Here is a 22,184-nt window from a genome sequence, read left to right as displayed (position 1 = left end):
TGTGCGGGCCCCTCTACGAGGAGGAGCTGGCCTTCTGTACATATTATAATATAATATATTATAATATAACATAATGTATTCCATCTCTTTAGCTCCACTGCCCGGCGGACGTGTGCGGGCCCCTCTACGAGGAGGAGCTGGTTATAATTATAATATAACATAATGTATTCCATCTCTTTAGTTGCACTGCCCAGCGGACGTGTGCGGGCCCCTCTACGAGGAGGAGCTGGCCTTCTGTACATATTATAATATAATATAATATAATGTATTGTATCTCCAGCTACACTGCCCAGCGGACGTGTGCGGGCCCCTCTACGAGGAGGAGCTGGCCTTCTGTACATATTATAATATAATATAACATAATGTATTCTATAGCTGCACTGCCCGGCGGACGTGTGCGGGCCCCTCTACGAGGAGGAGCTGGCCTTCTGTACATATTATAATATAATATAACATAATGTATTCCATCTCTCCAGCTACACTGCCCAGCGGACGTGTGCGGGCCCCTCTACGAGGAGGAGCTGGCCTTCTGTACATATTATAATATAATATAACATAATGTATTCCATCTCTCCAGCTACACTGCCCAGCGGACGTGTGCGGGCCCCTCTACGAGGAGGAGCTGGCCTTCTGTACATATTATAATATAACATAATGTATTGTATCTCCAGCTCCACTGCCCAGCGGACGTGTGCGGGCCCCTCTACGAGGAGGAGCTGGCCTTCTGGGGCATCGATGAGACGGACGTGGAGCCGTGCTGCTGGATGACCTACAGCAAGCACCGCGAGGCCGAGGAGGCGCTGGACAGCTTCGGGGGAGGGGGGCTGCTGGACCTGAGCCAGGAGGAGGGGGTGGAGGGGGAGGGGCCCCTGGGGCTGGGCGGGGGGGAGGAGGGGGCCACGGAGGGAGACGTGGACGCCGACGAGCTGACCCACACGCTGCCCAAGCAGGACGGGGGGGCGGGGGGGCGGCGGCGGGCCGCCTGGGGCCGCTGGCAGCGCCGCATGTGGGCGCTGTTCGAAGACCCCTACTCCTCCAAGTACGCCCGGGTGAGTACCGCCCTCTGGGAGGCCCCTAGGACCCTCTGGGAGGCCCCTAGGACCCTCTGGGAGGCCCCTAGGACCCTCTGGGAGGCCCCTAGGACCCTCTGGGAGGCCCCTAGGAACCCCCGAGGGGATAGTTATTTTGATTGATTGATTGATTGATTGATTGATTGCTTCATTAACGCTCAGAATGCGACCTCTGACCTCACGACTAAAGCTAAAAACAAACCTGTGTCACGCGTGCGGGGCAGGAGGGGCAGGAAGGTAGGAGGGTAGGAGGGTAGGAGGCAGGAGGGGGCGGGGTAGGAGGGTATAAGGACAGCAAGGCAAAAGGCAGAAGATCTCAAATGCAACGGTTTTATTTAACAAACAGAACCCACCGAGACGTACAGTAACAACCTGACGAGGAACTGACAGAACAGGGGAAAGGCAGGGGAAAACAGGACACAGGTGAACACAACTGACAGAACAGGGGAAAGGCAGGGGAAAACAGGACACAGGTGAACACAACTGACAGAACAGGGGAAAGGCAGGGGAAAACAGGACACAGGTGAACACAACTGACAGAACAGGGGAAAGGCAGGGGAAAACAGGACACAGGTGAACACAACTGACAGAACAGGGGAAAGGCAGGGGAAAACAGGACACAGGTGAACACAACTGACAGAACAGGGGAAAGGCAGGGGAAAACAGGACACAGGTGAACACAACTGACAATCAACAGTAGGATAGGCTAACAGGCTAAACACAACACAGGTGACTAGGGTTACACTAGCCTGGTCACCATTTCATTTAGGGTACATGATCCTGTCTCAATAAAAGCTACAGGCTACGAGAGCTTTTATTGAGGGAAAAGGATCCTTCCTTTTCCCTCAATAAAGTTGACGCCTGTTGTTCCTGCCTGTCGACTACAAAACAATACTGCAACATGACGTAACGATATCATTCGCTCCCGACAGGATCATACAGACTTTTGAAACAGAGACCAGGCTTTCCTCCGAGGCGGTGGAAAGACTGGTGAGGAGAGGTTAGGGTTACACTAATACACTAAACAAAACTACAAAATAAGAGTATACACACGTGTAGCGAAAAGTCAAACTGGAGAACTAAGACACAAGGAAAACACAATACTTCAGAATCACAGGAACGCAACGGAAAAGTAAAACAATAACTAAAAAACCAAGAAGACAAGAAACATAAACACATGTCCACGGACCGTGACAACCTATGGTGCTGCTCAGGTTGCTATAGGCAACGCCTGCGTCCCTCCCAGCACAAGGACGAAGGCGCGCGTGCGCACACGCCATAGGAGTTCCATTTACTGAGGTTTCTCTCTGAGAACAAGACTCCAGAGTCCCTCTGCTTGTCGAATCCTTCTGACAGGTCCAAATGGAACCAAATGGACCCGGGAGCAAGGACCTACTGGAGCCTACTGGCCTAACAGTCTAATAATGATCAACATATAACTAAACACAACTAAATCTAAAATATGACCACCGACATTTTTGCTGAGTCCTGGTCAGTCCTGGTCAGTCCTGGTCAGTCCTAGTTAGGTCTGGTCAGTCCTGGTCAGTCCTGGTCAGTCCTGGTCAGTCCTGGTGAGTCCTAGTGAGGTCTGGTCAGTCCTGGTCAGTCCTAGTTAGGTCTGGTCAGTCCTGGTCAGTCCTAGTTAGGTCTGGTCAGTCCTAGTTAGGTCTGGTCAGTCATGGTCAGTCCTGGTCAGTCCTGGACCCTGGTCAGTCCTAGTCAGGCCTGGTCAGTCCTGGTCAGTCCTAGTCAGTCCTGGTCAGTCCTGGTCAGTCCTGGTCAGTCCTGGTCAGGCCTGGTCAGTCCTGGTCAGTCCTAGTTAGGTCTGGTCAGTCCTAGTTAGGTCTGGTCATTCATGGTCAGTCCTGGTCAGTCCTGGTCAGTCCTGGTCAGTCCTGGTCAGTCCTGGTCAGGCCTGGTCAGTCCTGGTCTGGTCAGTCCTGGTCAGTCCTGGTCAGTCCTGGTCAGTCCTGGTCGGTCCTGGTCATGAAGGCCTCATCCATCCAGTCTGTTGGTAATTATGGTGCATTTATATATAGAGCCTTTTATCTATTGGCTGTTTGACCAGATCAATGCAGCGCGTCACTCTATAGTGGTTAATGTCTCTCTATCTCTCTCTCTCTCTCTCTCTCTCTCTCTCTGCGTCGCTCTATAGTGGTTAATGTCTCTCTATCTCTCTCTCTCTCTCTCTCTCTGCGTCGCTCTATAGTGGTTAATGTCTCTCTATCTCTCTCTCTCTCTGCGTCTCTCTATAGTGGTTAATGTCTCTCTATCTCTCTCTCTCTCTCTGCGTGGCTCTATAGCGTCCAGACGGCTAAATGAAGGAGTGGACGTTGATGGAGCGTTCTCCACTCAGCCACACAACGAGGGCCTCTCTCTCTCTCATGGTTAATGTCTCTCTATCCATCTCTCTCTCTCTCTCTCTCTCTCTCTCTCTCTGCCTTGACCTTGAAATTGCTGCTGCTCTCCAGGGAGTCCCCTATAGCTGAGGGCGAGACAGAGAGAGAGAGAGAGAGACAGAGAGAGACAGAGAGAGAGAGAGAGAGAGAGGGGGGGGGGGGGGGGACCAGCATCCCAGTGACTTCATCTTACAATTCATGCATTTGCTGTATCATTTGCTGTATCATTTGCTGTATCATTTGCTGTATCATTTGCTGTATCATTTACTGTATCATTTGCTGTATCAGATGCTCTTAAACACATGGTAATACATCACATACATAGGGCTGTATTTTGCGTGTCTTAAGTACCAGGTCTTATTCCCTAACTTGAGTAAACTAAAGACCTGGAGGCGTGGTCAATGTCAAAATAGCATTGACCACGCCTCCAGGTCTTTAGTTTACTCAAGTTAAGGAATAAGACCTGGTACTTAAGACACGCAAAATACAGCCCATTGAATCATCAGAAGTGAGCTAAGAACCTAACAATGGAATATCTGTACATCAAAACAATATGCAATCATATAAAGTACATCATTTTAGCCCTTGCATATGCCTCGTTGAGGGAGAAGAGTCTGGGACATGTGGAGCGCTGTCCAGGGTGTTTTAGAGAAGGGAGAAGAGTCTGGGACATGTGGAGCGTTGTCCAGGGTGTTTTAGAAAAGGGAGAAGAGTCTGGGACGTGTGGAGCGTTGTCCAGGGTGTTTTAGAGAAGGGAGAAGAGTCTGGGACGTGTGGAGCGTTGTCCAGGGTGTTTTAGAGAAGGGAGAAGAGTCTAGGACGTGTGGAGCGTTGTCCAGGGTGTTTTAGAGAAGGGAGAAGAGTCTGGGACGTGTGGAGCGTTGTCCAGGGTGTTTTAGAGAAGGGAGAAGAGTCTGGGACGTGTGGAGCGCTGTCCAAGGTGTTTTAGAGAAGGGAGAAGAGTCTGGGACGTGTGGAGCGTTGTCCAAGGTGTTTTAGAGAAGGGAGAAGAGTCTGGGACGTGTGGAGCGTTGTCCAGGGTGTTTTAAAGAAGCCATACTGAAGGCCATCTCCAGATCCATTTACATGCAAATCATCCCTGCATCTTAGCGGGAATGAAGGACAGGTTCTGGCTGGTTCTGGGACAGATGGGGTCCTGTCAGCGGGCTGTAAATGGGTCACACATAAACCTCCACCGGCCTCCAGACGTCCAGGCTAAAATTGGGTTGTCGTTTTTAGAGGTGGAATTCTGGGACCTGTTTTTAAAACAGGCATTCTTCCATGTGGGCCAAACGCAACGCGTCCTCTCCTCTCCTCTCCTCCCCTCTCCTCTCCCCCCCACTCCCCTTCGTGACACTTTAAGGGGTGCTAGCCCCTCCTATAAACAGCTTCGATCAGACTTTGAACAGGCGACACATTAGCACATTCTACACCAAGCCAAAATGGGACACGAAGCAAGAGGTGTCACGGACACAAAATGGGCCATTAGACACCGGGCCCAGGAAACAAAAGAGAAACACATAGGACACTAGGACAGGGACACCTTGAAATATAAATACTACTTAGCAGAGCCTGGCGGCTTTTCTTATTTAAAGGGAAAACAGAAAAAACCCAAAACAACAAAACTTAAACTCAGGAATAAAATGGAGAAAAATCTAAGAGTGGTTAGATCAGGCTTCCCCCGGATACTCTTCTCCACTAGTCCCTCCCTGACATTTAGTTCTACTGGATCTCTTCTCCACTAGTCCCTCCCTGACATTTAGTTCTACTGGATCTCTTCTCCACTAGTCCCTCCCTAACATTTAGTTCTACTGGATCTCTTCTCCACTAGTCCCTCCCTAACATTTAGTTCTACTGGATCTCTTCTCCACTAGTCCCTCCCTAACATTTAGTTCTACTGGATCTCTTCTCCACTAGTCCCTCCCTGACATTTAGTTCTACTGGATCTCTTCTCCACTAGTCCCTCCCTGACATTTAGTTCTACTGGATCTCTTCTCCACTAGTCCCTCCCTAACATTTAGTTCTACTGGATCTCTTCTCCACTAGTCCCTCCCTAACATTTTCAGAACACTCCTCAGCACACACTATCTTCCTGGTCGTCTGTGTCATGTTAGGAGATACCCATGAGTCTTCTGTCGAGCGTCTCATCTCCATGCTCTGTACTCTGTGTCATGTTGTGTGTAGGAGATACCCATGAGTCTTCTGTAGAGCGTCTCATCTCCATGCTCTGTACTCTGTGTCATGTTGTGTGTAGGAGATACCCACGAGTCTTCTGTAGAGCGTCTCATCTCCATGCTCTGTATGAGGACAGCTCTAAATAACTATAGCTACAGAAGAGAGTACAGAGCATGCCAGGTTTAAATGCCCAATCCAATCCAATCCACTTCATGTATAAAGCACATATTTATACAACAAGGTTGAAACAAAGTGCTGTACACAAAGAAATACTAAAAAAGCAACAACAACAACATCATCAACAACATCAACAACAACAGTACATAAACAGGGCAACATAAGGACACGATGCAGTGGAAGCAGCAACTCTTAATCAGTATTATGTTCAAATGAGTACAAGTGAGTTTTCAGACGTGATTTAAACATGCAGGCAAGGTTTGAGAAGCTCTGACATGAGGTGGAAGTTAATTACACAGTGTGGGTGCATGCTACAACAGAAAATGACCTATTCCCCCCGGGCGGGATTTCAGCTTTGATTTAGACAACTACAGCTTTACCCATATTATACCGGCTCGGTCGTCGACCCGGGTCAACAAGTACCGCCTACCGTCTACCAGGTGGAAAATGTACTCCTGGGAAACTCTGCAGATTGCGCACTGCTAACAATATGGTATTCGTTTCGCATTCGGGTTCTTGGAAACGCCTCCCAGCCACTGCGTTAGTTTTGGTTAGGTTTAGGTATAGTTTACTGAGGTTAAGGTTAGGGTTAGGTATAGATTTACTGAGGTTAGGTTTAGGTATAGATTTACTGAGGTTAAGGTTAGGGTTAGGTATAGATTTACTGAGGTTAGGTTTAGGTATAGTTTTACTGAGGGTTAGGGTTAGGGTTAGATTTACTGAGGTTAAGGTTAGGGTTAGGTTTAGGTATAGTTTTACTGAGGTTAGGGTTAGGTTTAGGTATAGTTTTACTGAGGTTAAGGTCAGGGTTAGGTATAGTTTTACTGAGGTTAAGGTTAGGGGTTTATAGGTTACAGGGTTTAGGTGTAGGCTGTCGCTCACAGCGACTGGCCAGTCACAGCACACCATTTACTCAAATGTGAAACGGGAACCATATCAGCTTCCGCAACTAGAGACAATATAGTTGTGGGAAAACCTGGAACGTCGTAAGAACACTAAACCTCCGATGGGGAAACTCGAGGAGCTATAAGACCACGAAGGGGATCAATACCGCTGGAATACATTAGCCCATTCTGCGCGGGAACCCCTTTTGGTGTTATAGCATTATGTTATGCTTTAGCTATTGAAAAATAGCAGACCTACAAGCTCATAGCGCGCCACCGAGTGGCGCGCTATGAGCTTGTAGGTCTGCTATTTTTGAAAAATCGATGAACGACAAAAAAAACAAACATAGCTTTTTCAGAAAACTGTCAGGATGTAGAAGAACATTCTTAGAATCTGATCTCAGGTCAGAATGGAAAACTGTCAGGATGTAGAAGAACATTCTTAGAATCTGATCTCAGGTCAGAATGGAAAACTGTCAGGATGTAGAAGACATTTTTAGAATCTGATCTCAGGTCAGAATGGAAAACTGTCAGGATGTAGAAGAACAATCTTAGAATCTGATCTCAGGTCAGAATGGAAAACTGTCAGGATGTAGAAGAACATTCTTAGAATCTGATCTCAGGTCAGAATGGGTTAGGCTATCAGTGAGCTACGTTGGAAAGGATTGGGTGAAACATCCACCGATGTGTCGGAGACACAAGCTTCTATTTCAGCGGCAAGGAAGAGAAACACCAACAGGGTGTTGGTTTCCTTGTTTCACAAAGACGTTACGGACACTGTCATGTACAGTATGAGGACAGTTTCATGTACAGTATGAGGACAGTGTGTGTGCGTGCGTGCGTGCGTGTGTGTGTGTGTGTGTGTGTGTGTGTGTGAATGGGTGTGTGCGTGTGTGTGTGTGTGTGTGTGTGTGTGTGTGTGTGTGTGTGTGTGTGCGTGTGTGTGTATGTGTGTGCGTGCGTGCGTGTGTGTGAATGGGTGAATGTAGCACCATCCTTGGATAAAGGCGCTCTATGAATATAAAACATTTTGCCTTGTGTGTGTGTGTGTGTGTGTGTGTGTGTGTGTGTGTGTGTGTGTGTGTGTGTGTGTGTGTGTGTGTGTGTGTGTGTGTGTGTGTGTGCGCGCGCGTGCGCGCGTGCGTGCGTGTGTGTGTGTGTGTGTGTGCGTGCGTGCGTGCGTGTGTGTGTGTGTGCGTGCGTGTGTGTGTGTGTGTGTGTGTGTGTGTGTCTGCGTGTGTGTGCGTGTGTGTGCGTGTGTGTGTGGCTCTCTGCTCTGCTGTGTGTGTGTGTGTGTGTGTGTGTTCCACAGACCAGGCAGGCTGTACAGTAGCTAACGGCTACAGAGCAATATTTAAAAAGCACTCATTAATAAGTCATATCAATAAGTCATATTAATAATTCATAATAATAAGTCATAACTGCACTGTAGTAAAGTCTTTTTTACTGTACTGTACTGTACTGTCAGATGGAGCCACAGAGGTCCATTTGGTGTCCATTAGTTCACACAGTTTAATTAAAGCTGACGTTCTGCACAAAGGTCATCAATGTTTGATGAAACCATGGTGTTGAACGATGTACTCATTATTATTATTGTGTGTGTGTGTGTGTGTGTGTGTGTGTGTGTGTGTGTGTGTGTGTGTGTGTGTGTGTGTGTGTTTGTACATGGTGGTGTGGACACACCTACAACTGAACTGGACAATCTTATGCGTGTGTGTGCGCGTGCACGTATGCATTGCGCATAGTTGTCTGTGTGCATGCAGCATGGTTGGAAGATATAGGGATGATGTCACAGGGATACACAGAGAGGGACATTCTTGGCTGAAACCGAATATGATGAACCCATTCTGACCTGAGATCAGATTCATACGAGGTTTCCACTGGACACACACACACACACACTGGTCTGATTAACCCATTCTGACCTGAGATCAGATTCTAAAAATGTCAGTCGTTCTTCGATTTAAAAAAAATAGCAGATCTACAATGTCAGAATACTGATATAGTTATTGATCTCAGCTGCTCCAAACATGCAAACATGACCTGCTTTAATTATACTTAATGACTAGTATTAAATGACTAGTATACTTAACGACTAGTATTAGTAGTATTGTCTTTTTGTGTATACAATTTGTATTTAGTTCATAAAGTTATCATAACTAAAACTAAATCCATTTGAAAATCAATGAAAAGGTTACTTTTCAGGATTCTATTATTAAAAAAGCTAAAAATAATTTCAGTATTTCAATTCAAATATAGCAAAAATAGCTGATCTACAAGTCCTAAGGATCGGTGATACTTAGCGGAAGTATCACCGTTGACGCTTTACAAATCAGTTTACATTCTCCGCGAATGAAACAAGTGTTGTGATTGGTCGGGAAAATATACGTATCCGGGGGAAATACATCTGATCTGAACACACAAACACACCAAGCTGGCCATAGGGGGGCGCTAGCTCCCCTCAAAGAGCCAGAATGCAAAATGCTTGTCATTCAGCCTCACTTTGAGTTGCTCAGTGGACTGTCTCTCACACAGCGATATGGAGAAAAATATCACACCCGCGTGACGTGAGCGGCACTGTTATCACCATACATCACATTCTGTGCTCAGCCAGTAAGCTTGAGCACATTCCGCGCACGCACGCGCACGCACGCGCACGCACGCGCACACACGCGCACACACACACACACACACACACACACACACACAAACACACACACACACACACACAAACACACACACACAAAATACAACACAGCTCAGTGTTAGGGAACCCTGTAGCGTGTGGAAGACCCATAGATCCATAGACCCCAAGGTAGCCGCAATGAAGTAATAAATATAGCAATAGAGTTCAAAGGGTGCAGATGAAGAACAGCTGCACTAATTGACGTCGTTAAGGCGTGCATGGCAACAGTTTGTGTCTCGTGTGATGTCACACCAGAAGATATAAGATATGCACCGTGTTGAAAATGACTGTAGACGTCGAGAGAGAGAAGAGAGCGAGACAGACAGACAGACAGACAGACAGACAGACAGACAGACAGACAGACAGACAGACAGACAGACAGACAGACAGACAGACAGACAGACAGACAGACAGAGTGATGTTGTCTTGGACCGTTTCCAAAGCAGGAGGACCAAAGCGAGCCTATCATGCTGCTGTAGCAGTGAGGAACAAACTGTATTCCTTTGGAGGCTACGGTTATGGAAGGACCTTCAACACCATGCAGAGACAGATGGACGTCCATGTCTTCAACACAGTGTCTTTATGCTGGAAGAAGTTACCTCCAGTGGAACCAGGAAGAGGAGACGGTGACCTTGAGGTTCCATCTAAGCGCTACGGCCACACAGCTGTGTTGGTTGAAGATACAGTCTACATCTGGGGAGGGGCGCCTTACTGCAATGTGCTTTATGCATTTGATGTCGACGCCCACAGATGGTTCCAACCCAGGGTTTCTGGGACTGTTCCAGAGGAGAGGATGCACCACTCAGCCTGTGTGTTGGAGAAGGTCATGTTTATCCATGGAGGAGACACCAATCTGACTGGACGCACTAATGACATGTACAAGTTGGACACCAGCACAATGGTCTGGACTTTAATTAACACCAGAGGAACTCCACCTTCTGATTCATCATCTCACTCTGCTACCATCATTGGTACCAAGATGTTTGTATTCGGGGGCTGGGCGTACCAGGAGTTCTACAACACCCTCAGAGTGTTTGACATAGAGACCAACGGCTGGCTGAACACACCTTCTGCACAACTTCTACCAGAAGGACGCTGGTGTCATTCAGCATTTACCTACAATGGAGAGCTGTACATATTTGGTGACTGGAACACTAAGCAGATTTGCTTCAATGATTTGTGGAAATTCAGTCCAGAGACCTTCTCCTGGAAGAAGGTTGAGCCCAAGGGGAAAGGACCATGTCCAATGTATGGTATGTGCTGTTGCATTGTGGGAGATCGTATCATCCTCTTTGGAGGAAGGAAAGGAGATAACACTATCTCTGATGAGCTGTTCATCTTAGACTTGAGTCCTCGTCTTAAGACGTTATGTAAGCTAGAAGTTATTCAGTACGCTCTGGACCAATCAGAACTCCCACACAACATCAGGTGGGAACTGGCAGCCATGGCAACCAACGACAACAACAACCGAGACCACATTACAGACGAAGGAACAGCAGAAAGATCAAGAAATGATGGATCAACATCTCATCCCACCTGATGGTGAGCCACCTCTCAGCATCACTTACTGAGATTCAAACCTCAGGAGACTCCTTCTCTCCAGACAGGCTCTCTAACCATTCAGCTAGGCATCAAACAATGACAATTGTTCCGTCCAACACAATGCGGTGGAAACACAAACCTGTGTCTTTATGTTCCAAACTGAACACTCTGGAACTCTCCTTATTGTGTATTTATTTCTTAACTTGACTTTGCCAGATGGGGGCGGTATTGGGTAACCATGTTCCCCAACACCGCAACCATCTGGGATCTCTCAGGGAGTTGAGCTAACACCGAACCGCTCCGTACCGAACCAATCAGCGTGAGCTAAGGGCGGGACATGTGCGAAACCGGATGTGAAGCTATATAGACACGTCAATATGATTGGTTGTGTTTGCACGCCCACACGGTGATAGACAGACGGTCCCATCCAATCATCTACCGAGTATCTTGAAAAAAATAAACAGCCCCGTCATCGAATTGCCTCCCGAGATCCCAGATCCCAATAAGCTGTGAAACAAACTTGTGTAGCAAACTTCTTGGATCTGGCAGCGTCAGGTTATTTATTTCTATGATCTTTTTTTTATTTAAAGGACCAAGCAGTCCTGAAAGGACTTGGTCTTCTATTGTTATTGTTAGTTTTTTTCCTTCTCCTTCTGCCAAAAAATGGCAGTTTTAGCGAAACTTTAAAAAAAAAGAAAAAAAAAAAAGATTATCGGCCCCAGAAAAAACTAAAATCTTAAAGACTATCTGGTACACAGCAAGCTAAAATGAATCAACACACCAGCACGCCAGAGACCAGAATACTTCAAACCCAAACAAATAGTTAAAAATAGAACTACAAACGCATGTTGGAGATTAATGTGAAAAATGTGGCTTACAATATGTCGGAGAAACAGGTAAAATAGCTACAGTACAAGGCTGAGACAACACAGATACAATATTAACAATGCAAAAAAGACAACTACAAGGATTGTTCAACATTACATGGCACATGGCATTGAAGCTCTAAAAGTATACCTGGACTTCAACACAATCCCAACTGGACAGTAGGACAAAGACGTTTTAATGAAAAACAGTGGATCAAGAACCTCAACACGGATTTTCCTGGAGGTTTAAACATGCCTAAATATTAGAGAAGTTGTTTTGATTTTGTACCAAAACTCCACAGCCATATACATGCTAAACACAGCCAACAATCAATGGAAATCAGACTTTGAATATAGGGGACAAATTAGCACATTCCACACCAAGCCAACCTGGGACACGAAGCAAGAGGCCCAATAAGGCTAAATAAACAGATCCTAAAACAATAGGGTAAACTTAAACTGAGTGGTTAGATCAGGCTTCCTTCAGATACATGGCGAATGCACTCATTCCTTGCATTGTACTTACATAATGTAAGTACAGTGCACTAAAGTCCCCTCAGTCAACCAAGCCACTCTTGGCCCTCTCTCTCTCTCTCTCTCTCTCTCTCTCTCTCTCTCGCTCACTCACTGCCTTGCTCTCTCCCACAATGTTAATGTTAAGTTAGTAAAGTTACACTTATTGTATGTAAATAACATGGTAAAATGTGCAGCATTGGGAGGTAAAAAGGAGACACTTTCATTGTGAAGGGACGACAGGATGAGGAAAGGTGTTGTTGTTGCTAATTGTCGAGAGTAACGGCTGCGTGTGATATTGAACAGTCAAACTATTCGTATCAATATACGGCTGTATCAACCAAATAATTATGTCATAGGTATATGGGGGCCTCATATTTGGTCTTGAAACGGGCCTCCAGATTCCTAAGGCCGCCCCTGCTGACGGATATTCCGGAGGATACAAACCACCGATGGCTTCTCTGCCGTAGGTTGTGACCAGGCTTTTCTTTTCGTAGGTTGTGACCAGGCTTTTCTTTTCTTAGGTTGTGACCAGGCTTTTCTTTTCGCAGATAAGTAAGCCTGGGACCGAGGCTACTACTTATTAGGTGAAAAAGCTGAATGTTCCAGGTTGGCAGCAAAATATGTAGCCTGCCACAAAATGAGGGACAATGGGTGAACACTATAAGTCTGTACTACAATTAATAGATCAATGTGATTTTGTTTATGTTTTTCCTTGTCACCTCTGTCTGTCTCTCTCTCTCTCTCTCTCTCTCGCTCTCTCTCTCTCCCTCCCTCCCTCTCCCTCTCTCCCTCTCTCTCCCTCTCTCTCTCCCTCCCTCCCCTCCAGTGGGTGGCGCTAGCCTCTCTGTTCTTCATCATCATCTCCATCACTACGTTCTGCCTGGAGACCCACGAGTACTTCAACCCTCTGGTGAACCGCACGGAGCTGGAGGTGTGGCACCGCACGCACACACGCACGCACACACTACGCACGCACACACTACGCACGCGCACACACATGTCTGTGTTTACAAAATGTCTGTGTTTACACAATGTCTGTGTTTACACAATGTCTGTGTTTACACAATGTCTGTGTTTACATGATAAACCCTCAGCTGGACATATGAGCGCTCCTCAACAACCATAAAACAACAACAGTCAACTTGTACTCTCTCCTAGACAGCCTACTATTTAAGTATACGTAGTGGTGTTGTTGAGTATTGAAGACTGCAGAGTGTAACAACAGCTAGTTTCTTTCAACTCACTTACAAATGACAAATTAGCAAGATGGCACCCCATAGCATAGCAGCAGACAACATGGTTAATCACGTACCCATAGCATAGCAGCAGACAACATGGTTAATCACGTACCCATAGCATAGCAGCAGACAGCATGGTTAGCACACCATAACATAGCAGCAGACAGCATGGTTAGCACCTCATAGCATATAGACAACATGGGCACAATCAATGAAAATGAGAAAAAAAAAATACCATTCAATTCTGACCTTTGATGTCTTCAATGATGTAGTAATCCATAATCAAGGGCAGACGCTGTTGTGGAGTTGCCCAGTAAAGCTGAAGTCCTCAGGATACAACATGTAGAGTAGCCTATAGGCTAGCTCCTCTAGGGACTGCTGACTTCATTTCTTTCCAAAAACTTTGCAATAGACGTGTGACATTGTGAGGCTAACATCTAAGGATACTCTCAGAGAGGCTTCTCATTAATATGTAATCATAAACAAAGACACAAGTTTCTGGTGTGAAGACAAACAAATCTGCTGCATTCTAGAAACAAGCACATGATGACAGCCAGGCCTCAGCCAGGCCTCAGGCATGACCAATCAATCTATGCAGGTACAGATGAACAGGCACGACCAATCAATCTATGATGCAGGTACAGATGGACAAACTAGAGGCAGTGCCAGCTGTGGCTACGGATCCAACTAGGACAATTAATGATAACACCTACTGTACACCCACTGCCATACTTTGCTAAATTGAATGCAGTGATTGCATTCACATTATGCAATGACGCTGTACTGTGTCATCATAATTATTATTTTTTGGCAGAAACACCTGGGCCCAGAGACCAGGGGCGTGTCCACACCTGGGCCCAGAGACCAGGGGCGTGTCCACACCTGGGCCCAGAGACCAGGGGCGTGTTTTCAGAACAGACCTCTCATTCTGTGGACCTTATGACCAGAGCAGACCTCTCATTCTGTGGACCTTAATGACCAGAGCAGACCTCTCATTCTGTGTACCTTTAATGACCAGAGCAGACCTCTCATTCTGTGGACCTTAATGACCAGAGCAGACCTCTCATTCTGTGGACCTTAGTGACCAGAGCAGACCTCTCATTCTGTGGACCTTAATGACCAGAGCAGACCTCTCATTCTGTGGACCTTAATGACCAGAGCAGACCTCTCATTCTGTGGACCTTAATGACCAGAGCAGACCTCTCATTCTGTGGACCTTAATGACCAGAGCAGACCTCTCATTCTGTGGACCTTAATGACCAGAGCAGACCTCTCATTCTGTGGACCTTAATGACCAGAGCAGACCTCTCATTCTGTGGACCTTAATGACCAGAGCAGACCTCTCATTCTGTGGACCTTAATGACCAGAGCAGACCTCTCATTCTGTGGACCTTAATGACCAGAGCAGACCTCTCATTCTGTGGACCTTAATGACCAGAGCAGACCTCTCATTCTGTGGACCTTAATGACCAGAGCAGACCTCTCATTCTGTGGACCTTAATGACCAGAGCAGACCTCTCATTCTGTGGACCTTAATGACCAGAGCAGACCTCTCATTCTGTGGACCTTAATGACCAGAGCAGACCTCTCATTCTGTGGACCTTAATGACCAGAGCAGACCTCTCATTCTGTGGACCTTAATGACCAGAACAGACCTCTCATTCTGTGGACCTTAATGACTAGAGCAGACCTCTCATTCTGTGGACCTTAATGACCAGAGCAGACCTCTCATTCTGTGGACCTTAATGACCAGAGCAGACCTCTCATTCTGTGGACCTTAATGACCAGAACAGACCTCTCATTCTGTGGACCTTAATGACCAGAGCAGACCTCTCATTCTGTGGACCTTAATGACCAGAGCAGACCTCTCATTCTGTGGACCTTAATGACCAGAGCAGACCTCTCATTCTGTGGACCTTAGTGACCAGAGCAGATCTCTCTCATTCTGTGGACCTTAATGACCAGAGCAGACCTCTCATTCTGTGGACCTTAATGACCAGAGCAGACCTCTCATTCTGTGGACCTTAGTGACCAGAGCAGACCTCTCATTCTGTGGACCTTAATGACCAGAGCAGACCTCTCATTCTGTGGACCTTAGTGACCAGAGCAGACCTCTCATTCTGTGGACCTTAGTGACCAGAGCAGACCTCTCATTCTGTGGACCTTAATGACCAGAGCAGACCTCTCATTCTGTGGACCTTAATGACCAGAGCAGACCTCTCATTCTGTGGACCTTAGTGACCAAAGTGAATAGAACAAACATAAATCTTAGGTTAATCTCTATTCCTTGAGCTTTTGGGCTTGTGGCTCCATTTTCGTTACCGCTAAACCCCTTATCCCTAAACTTCTTTGCCTTTTGAGTGGTTCAACCACTCCAAGGAACAGCCTGGGAATTGCCATGCCCACCCCTGTTTTCAGGTGGTGGGCAACCGTTCCTGGAGGTGGAAACCGTAGTGTGTGCGCCACTTTGTGGTGAGATAAGATGAGTTGAGATGAGATTAAATCTGTTGTCAATGCACAGTACAGTACAGTACAGTACAGTACAGTACAGTACAGTACAGTACAGTACAGTACAGTACAGTACAGTACAGTACAGTACAGTACAGTAAAGTACAGCGAAACGTATTTTCACATCTCACCAATAGTGCAAACATGTCAGTAAGGAGGATACAGTAATTACAGTAGTACAGTAGTAACAGTAGAATGGGCTGAGCAGTAGTCATTTAAATAAATAATGATATGAGAGGAAGAAGAAAAACAGATCTGTCCATATTGCACGTAGCCCTTATTGCACGTGGCCCTTATTGCACGTGGCCCTTATTGCACGTGGCCCTTATTGCACGTGGCCCTTATTGCACGTGGCCCTTATTGCACGTGGCCCTTATTGCACAGAGTGCTAAACTAAGGTCCAGAGACCATGTTCCACGAGTCCAGTGGCCATATATCACATAGTTGCGAACGCAGTGATTGCGAACGCCGTGAGCACTTACTATGAGACCTACTGTAGCAGATCATGTCTGTCTGTGTGTCTGTCTGTGTGTGTGTGTGTGTGTGTGTGTGTGTGTGTGTGTGTCTGTCCCGCTATACGTCCAAATATGGAGTGTGTTGCATCAGCAATCACTCAGCTCCATATATGGGCACAAAAGGGGCCAGGTCCACATATACAGTAACAGCGGGACAGACACACAGACAGACAGACAGACATGATCTGCAGGGTCTCAGCTACGTTCGCTTCCCGCGTTTGCACGTCTTACTGGTGTTATAGACTAGGATGTGTCCATATATCACATAGTGTTATAGACTAGCATTGACTGTAGTGGGTGTGTTGCAGGTGGTGGGCGGAGCCACCTTGTGGTACAGACTGGCGTTGACACAGTGGGTGTGTTGCAGGTGGTGGGCAACGTGACGGTGGAGCGCGTGGTGTGGGAGGTGGAGACCGTGGCCTACCTCACCTACATCGAGGGCGTCTGCGTCGCCTGGTTCACCTTCGAGTTCATGATGAGGGTCGTCTTCTGCCCCGACAAGCTGGAGTTCGTCCGCAAGACGCTCAACATCATCGACTTCGTGGCCATCTTGCCCTTCTACCTGGAGGTGACGGGGTTAATGTTACATTATTACATTTTACATTAATCATCATCATCATCATCATCATACTATAATCCAATCAATGTCTGTGTGTGTGTGTGTGTCTGTCTGTCACTGTGAATGTGGAACTGTGGATTTTGAAGACTTTTGAAAGACAGAATTTCGATGTCAGGGTTGCTTTAACCCATTCTGGGTGGGAAGTTCTGGGAACCCCTTTTGGTGTTCGCATTATGCTATGCTTTAGCTATTGAAAAATAGCAGATCTACAAGCTCATAGCACTACGAGCTTGTAGGTCTGCTATTTTTGAAAAATCGAAGAACGACTGACATAGAAACATAGCTTTTTCAGAAAACGGATGTAGAAGAACATTTTTAGAATCTGATCTCAGGTCAGAATGAAAACTGTCAGGATGTAGAAGACATTTTTAGAATCTGATCTCAGGTCAGAAATGGGTTTAACTGGGTTAAAATAAAATAAAACTACTAAACTCCACCTGGTCCTCCCGTCCCTGTAGGTGGCACTGAGCGGTCTCTCTACTACAGATAACTTTTGGGGTCCTTGACATGAAATATTGAGAACCGCTGATACAGAAACAGTTTTCTGAAAACTAGGTTAAAAATAAATAAATAAAAACACAACAAAAAAAAATCCAACCTGGTCCTCCCGTCCTCCCTGTCCTGTCCTGTAGTTGGCGCTGAGCGGTCTCTCGTCCAAGGCGGCCAAAGACGTGCTGGGCTTCCTGCGCGTGGTGCGCTTCGTGCGCATCCTGCGCATCTTCAAGCTGACGCGTCACTTCGTGGGGCTGCGCGTGCTGGGCCACACGCTGCGCGCCTCCACCAACGAGTTCCTGCTGCTCATCATCTTCCTGGCGCTGGGCGTGCTCATCTTCGCCACCATGATCTACTACGCCGAGCGGGTCGGCGCCAACCCCAACGACCCGCGGGCCTCCGAGCACACGCACTTCAAGAACATCCCCATCGGGTTCTGGTCAGTGTGACTCGCCACCTGATGACGACGCAACCCTTAAGGCCTATTCATAGTCTGGATTTTCGGTGGTGAGGTGACCACTGCTCCGGTGGTGAGGTGACCACCGCTCCGGTGGTGAGGTGACCACCGCTCCGGTGGTGAGGTGACCTCCGCACTGGTGGTGAGGTGACCTCCGCACTGGTGGTGAGGTGACCACCGCTCCGGTGGTGAGGTGACCACCGCTCCGGTGGTGAGCTGACCACCGCACTGGTGGTGAGGTGACCACCACTCCGGTGGGGAGGTGACCACCGCTCCGGTGGTGAGGTGACCACCGCACTGGTGGTGAGGTGACCACCACCGCTCTGGTGGTAAGGTGACCACCGCACCGGTGTTGAGGTGACCACCGCACTGGTGGTGAGGTGACCACCGCTCCGGTGGTGAGCTGACCACCGGAGCTGAAATAACGTTGAGCGGTGGTGAGTAAAAACAGAGGGAAGGGCTGGAGCGGTGGCGGTGGTTTGCTCTTCACCGCGGCTGAGTGACGTCATGTTGTAGTTCGGTGGTCACCTCACCACCGGAAATCCAGACTATGTCTGGATTTTGTGGGTGGTGAGGTGACCACCGAACTACAACACGACGTCACTGAGCAGTCAGTCACTCATATTATGATATAGTCTGTTTCTAGCGAAAATGTAACTAATTCAGCAGCAGTAACAATAGCGTTTTCTCTCAGTCAGTTGATTCTTCATATCCATATGAGTGAAGCGGCCGGGGTGACAAGTATAAAATATATATGTTAATGATGTTTAGAAGATTTAGAACACTTTCCTGGGGGTCTTTATGTGTGTAATATGTGGTTTTAGATATTTTAGATTTTAGCAGTGAGCCCAGTGTCTCTGATGTCATGGACACTGGGCTCACTTACTTCCTGGACTACAATTCCCATACTGCTTTGGTGCACTGTTCCTCCTTGTGGATAGGGGGGGGAGGGGCTGTCTCACTGAGACAACATGTAGTCCAGGAAGTAAGTGAGCCCAGTGTCCATGACATCAGAATCACTGAGCTCACTGCTCAAATATAAAATATACAAAAACATATTACACACATAAAAAACTCCCAGAAAAGTGTTTTAAATCTTCTAAATGTCATTAACATATATTTTTTGGAAAAAAGGGTGAAGTGTCCCTTTAAATAAAGTTTAAAATGTGAGTACTTGTTGGCGAAAGGGCCTTTCTGTGTGGAGTTTTCATGTTCTCCCCGTGTCCCCTCACAAAAAACATGCAGTAATCCTGGTCTCTAAACCGCCTGATGGAGGGGAAAGGAACTGGTTGGAATAACGTGTTCCTTCCACGCGCTACGTCCAACCAGGGAAACTCCCCCCTGTCAGGTGTAAAGGAGCAACTTGGACACTCAGGCATGAAGGAAGCATGAGTTCAAGTCCGTTGCTCTCCCCTTGTCCCCCATATATGGGGACTAAGTTGGTGGAGGGTGTGTAGAGCCCAGGATCACATTAGATGATTGACACAGGGGTGAAAAATGGGTTACAAAAAAAAGAAAGTGAGTACTTCTCCGTATAAACCACTGTGTCCTCCCATAGGTGGGGGGGATGTGTCTCTAACCACTGTCTCCTCCCATAGGTGGGGGGGATGTGTCTCCAACCCCTGTCTCCTCCCATAGGTGGGGGGGATGTGTCTCTAACCACTGTCTCCTCCCATAGGTGGGCGGTGGTGACCATGACGACGCTGGGCTACGGGGACATGTACCCCCAGACCAACTCGGGCATGCTGGTGGGGGCCATGTGCGCCCTGGCGGGTGTGCTGACCATCGCCATGCCGGTTTGTAAACAGAGTTTTTTTTATATTACTATTAGTAAGTAAACAACAGTAGTAAGTAAACAGTAAGTAAGCAATCTCTGCAATTACCATTTCCGCAATTTCCGCAATTCCGCAATTTGACAAAAACGATGGGTTATAGCCCATGTTTTTTGAAATTTTGAAAAAAAAAAAGTTATCCTCGTTTCTCATCATTTTGGACCATGGGCTATAGCCCATATCGTACGGCATACTATAGCGCGACATGAGTTTGTCAGCGAGGAACAGGTGGTAATTAGAGTGTTATAAGTATCATCTACTAGTATAGGCTACATTAAATGAATCAACACCATCGTGTTTATAATGCATTTTTTTGCCACGCCAGGTTCCCGTCATCGTCAATAACTTTGGGATGTACTACTCGCTGGCGATGGCCAAGCAGAAGCTGCCCAAGAAGAAGAGCAAGCACATCCCCCGGGCGCTGCGGCCCGGCTCGCCCGACTACTGCCCCGCGGGGTCGCCCCAAAACTACTGCCCCGGCTCCACCAGCGCCGGCTCCCAGCAGCTGGTCACGCCCATCGCGCTGGACAACGACAACGTCTTCGAGATCAAGTTTAAAGGTTAGAGGGGTTTGTTTTGGCCTCATGGCCTCGTTTCTCTCGGGTTGGCTTTGAAGCTATTAAGCCTCCGTGCATGCAGCTCTGCTCATTATGGAACTGATAAATGTCATTTTGAGATTGAGGAACAAAAGAGTGGGACACCACTGTGTAGGCACAGAGGAGACAGCTGTCTCCTCTGTGCCAAACATCTGGTCCAATCAGAGCCCAAGCTCCTCTGTGCCAAACATCTGGTCCAATCAGAGCCCAAGCTGATGATAACAGTCTAAACATCTCGTCCAATCAGAGGCCCAAGCTGATGATAACTATCTAAAACCTCTGGTCCAATCAGGACCCGAGCTGAACGAAGACGCGGCGGACGCGGCCCTAGCGGACGAGGACTGCCCTCACATCGACCAGGCCGTTTCCCCCGAGGAGATCTTCAGCCCCTGCAGCGACCGACCCCCCTGCTTCCCCCCCGGGGCGCCCCACGGACCACCCCCCCCACCGGACCCCCGCTCTGGGGGCCCCCCCGGGGGCCACGGCAGAGTGCGGAGGGGTACGTACAGCCACAGCCAATCACATAAGGCCTCCAAACGGCTCTAACACCCCCCACATCCCAGGTAGACAGGAAGTTGGAACCACACCTTTAACGAGCACATCTCACACACACACACACACACACCATGTGCGGTCATTAACTACCGTAGCGTAGCGTAGCATAGCATAGCGTATCATATCATATCATAGCATAGCATAGCATATCATAGCATAGCACGACCCTCCCTCCCGTCCAACACTACAGACATACCGTACGTACATAGGTACATACATACACACGCACACTATATTTTTTGATACCATGCATATTTATCCCATTTTATTTATAGGAGGAAGACAACAAAAAAAATACTATTTTCAGAGTTTTTTCTATGAGCGTATATATATATATATATAGAATGTGTTGTTATTGTAATCATGTGTGCATAATTATGCGTGTTCGGAGATTATAACATGTGTGTGTATGTACATGATGTGTCACTAAAACAAACAGAATGGTGCATGACAAGCATCTTGTTGACGGGTGTTGTCGCCATGGTTACGGAGGAGGACTGTAGGCAGTGCACTGGTAGTCAATGTAGGGGCCTACTGGGGCCCCCCCTACTGCCCCCCCCCCCCCCCCCCCCCGCGCGCTTATACGGGTCTAACGCTGAGAGGGCACGGCCGTTTGGCTGCATTTGTTACACTCTCAGACCTTAAGGCCTTTTCACAGTCCAGCTTTCGGTGAAGAGGTGATGGTTAGTAAAAACAGAGGGATGTGTTTGGGTGAGCGGTGAGTCTCTTACCGCCGTGGCTCAGTGACGTCATTTTGTAGTTTTAGTAAAAACAGAGAGGTGTGTTTGGGGTGAGCGGTGAGTCTCTTACTGCCGCGGCTCAGTGACGTCATGTTGTAGTTTTAGTAAAAACAGAGAGATGTGTTTGGGTGAGCGGTGAGTCTCTCACCACCGCGGCTCAGTGACGTCATGTTGTAGTTTTAGTAAGAACAGAGAGATGTGTTTGGGGTAGTTTTCGGTGGTCACGTCTTCATCGAAAACTGGACTATGAATAGGCCTTAAAACTGGATAATGAGGCCTTTACTGACCCGTAAGGTAATTAAGGGTCCATTTGGAGA

The 22,184-nt window shown here is 47.5% G+C and overlaps 1 protein-coding gene across 1 annotated transcript in view; it reads left to right on the top strand.

Moving 5' to 3' along the window:
- Positions 1 to 22,184, top strand: part of kcnc1b (potassium voltage-gated channel, Shaw-related subfamily, member 1b) — a gene marked incomplete at both ends in the record, with an annotated part of 35,065 nt that overhangs the window by 5,792 nt on the left and 7,089 nt on the right. The window contains 7 exons of the mRNA XM_080762304.1: positions 717 to 1,049; positions 13,142 to 13,246; positions 16,944 to 17,144; positions 17,828 to 18,126; positions 19,823 to 19,940; positions 20,302 to 20,536; positions 20,865 to 21,071. Of these exons, the coding sequence (XP_080618430.1) occupies positions 717 to 1,049; positions 13,142 to 13,246; positions 16,944 to 17,144; positions 17,828 to 18,126; positions 19,823 to 19,940; positions 20,302 to 20,536; positions 20,865 to 21,071 (1,498 nt within the window). The remainder of the gene's footprint in view (positions 1 to 716; positions 1,050 to 13,141; positions 13,247 to 16,943; positions 17,145 to 17,827; positions 18,127 to 19,822; positions 19,941 to 20,301; positions 20,537 to 20,864; positions 21,072 to 22,184) is intronic.

The sequence above is a fragment of the Protomyctophum bolini genome (genome assembly GCF_963924005.1).
Source record: "Protomyctophum bolini genome assembly, chromosome: 4".
Lineage (NCBI taxonomy): Eukaryota > Metazoa > Chordata > Actinopteri > Myctophiformes > Myctophidae > Protomyctophum > Protomyctophum bolini.
Note: the sequence above shows the minus strand (reverse complement) of the source record. Positions and strands in the feature narration are given on the sequence as shown.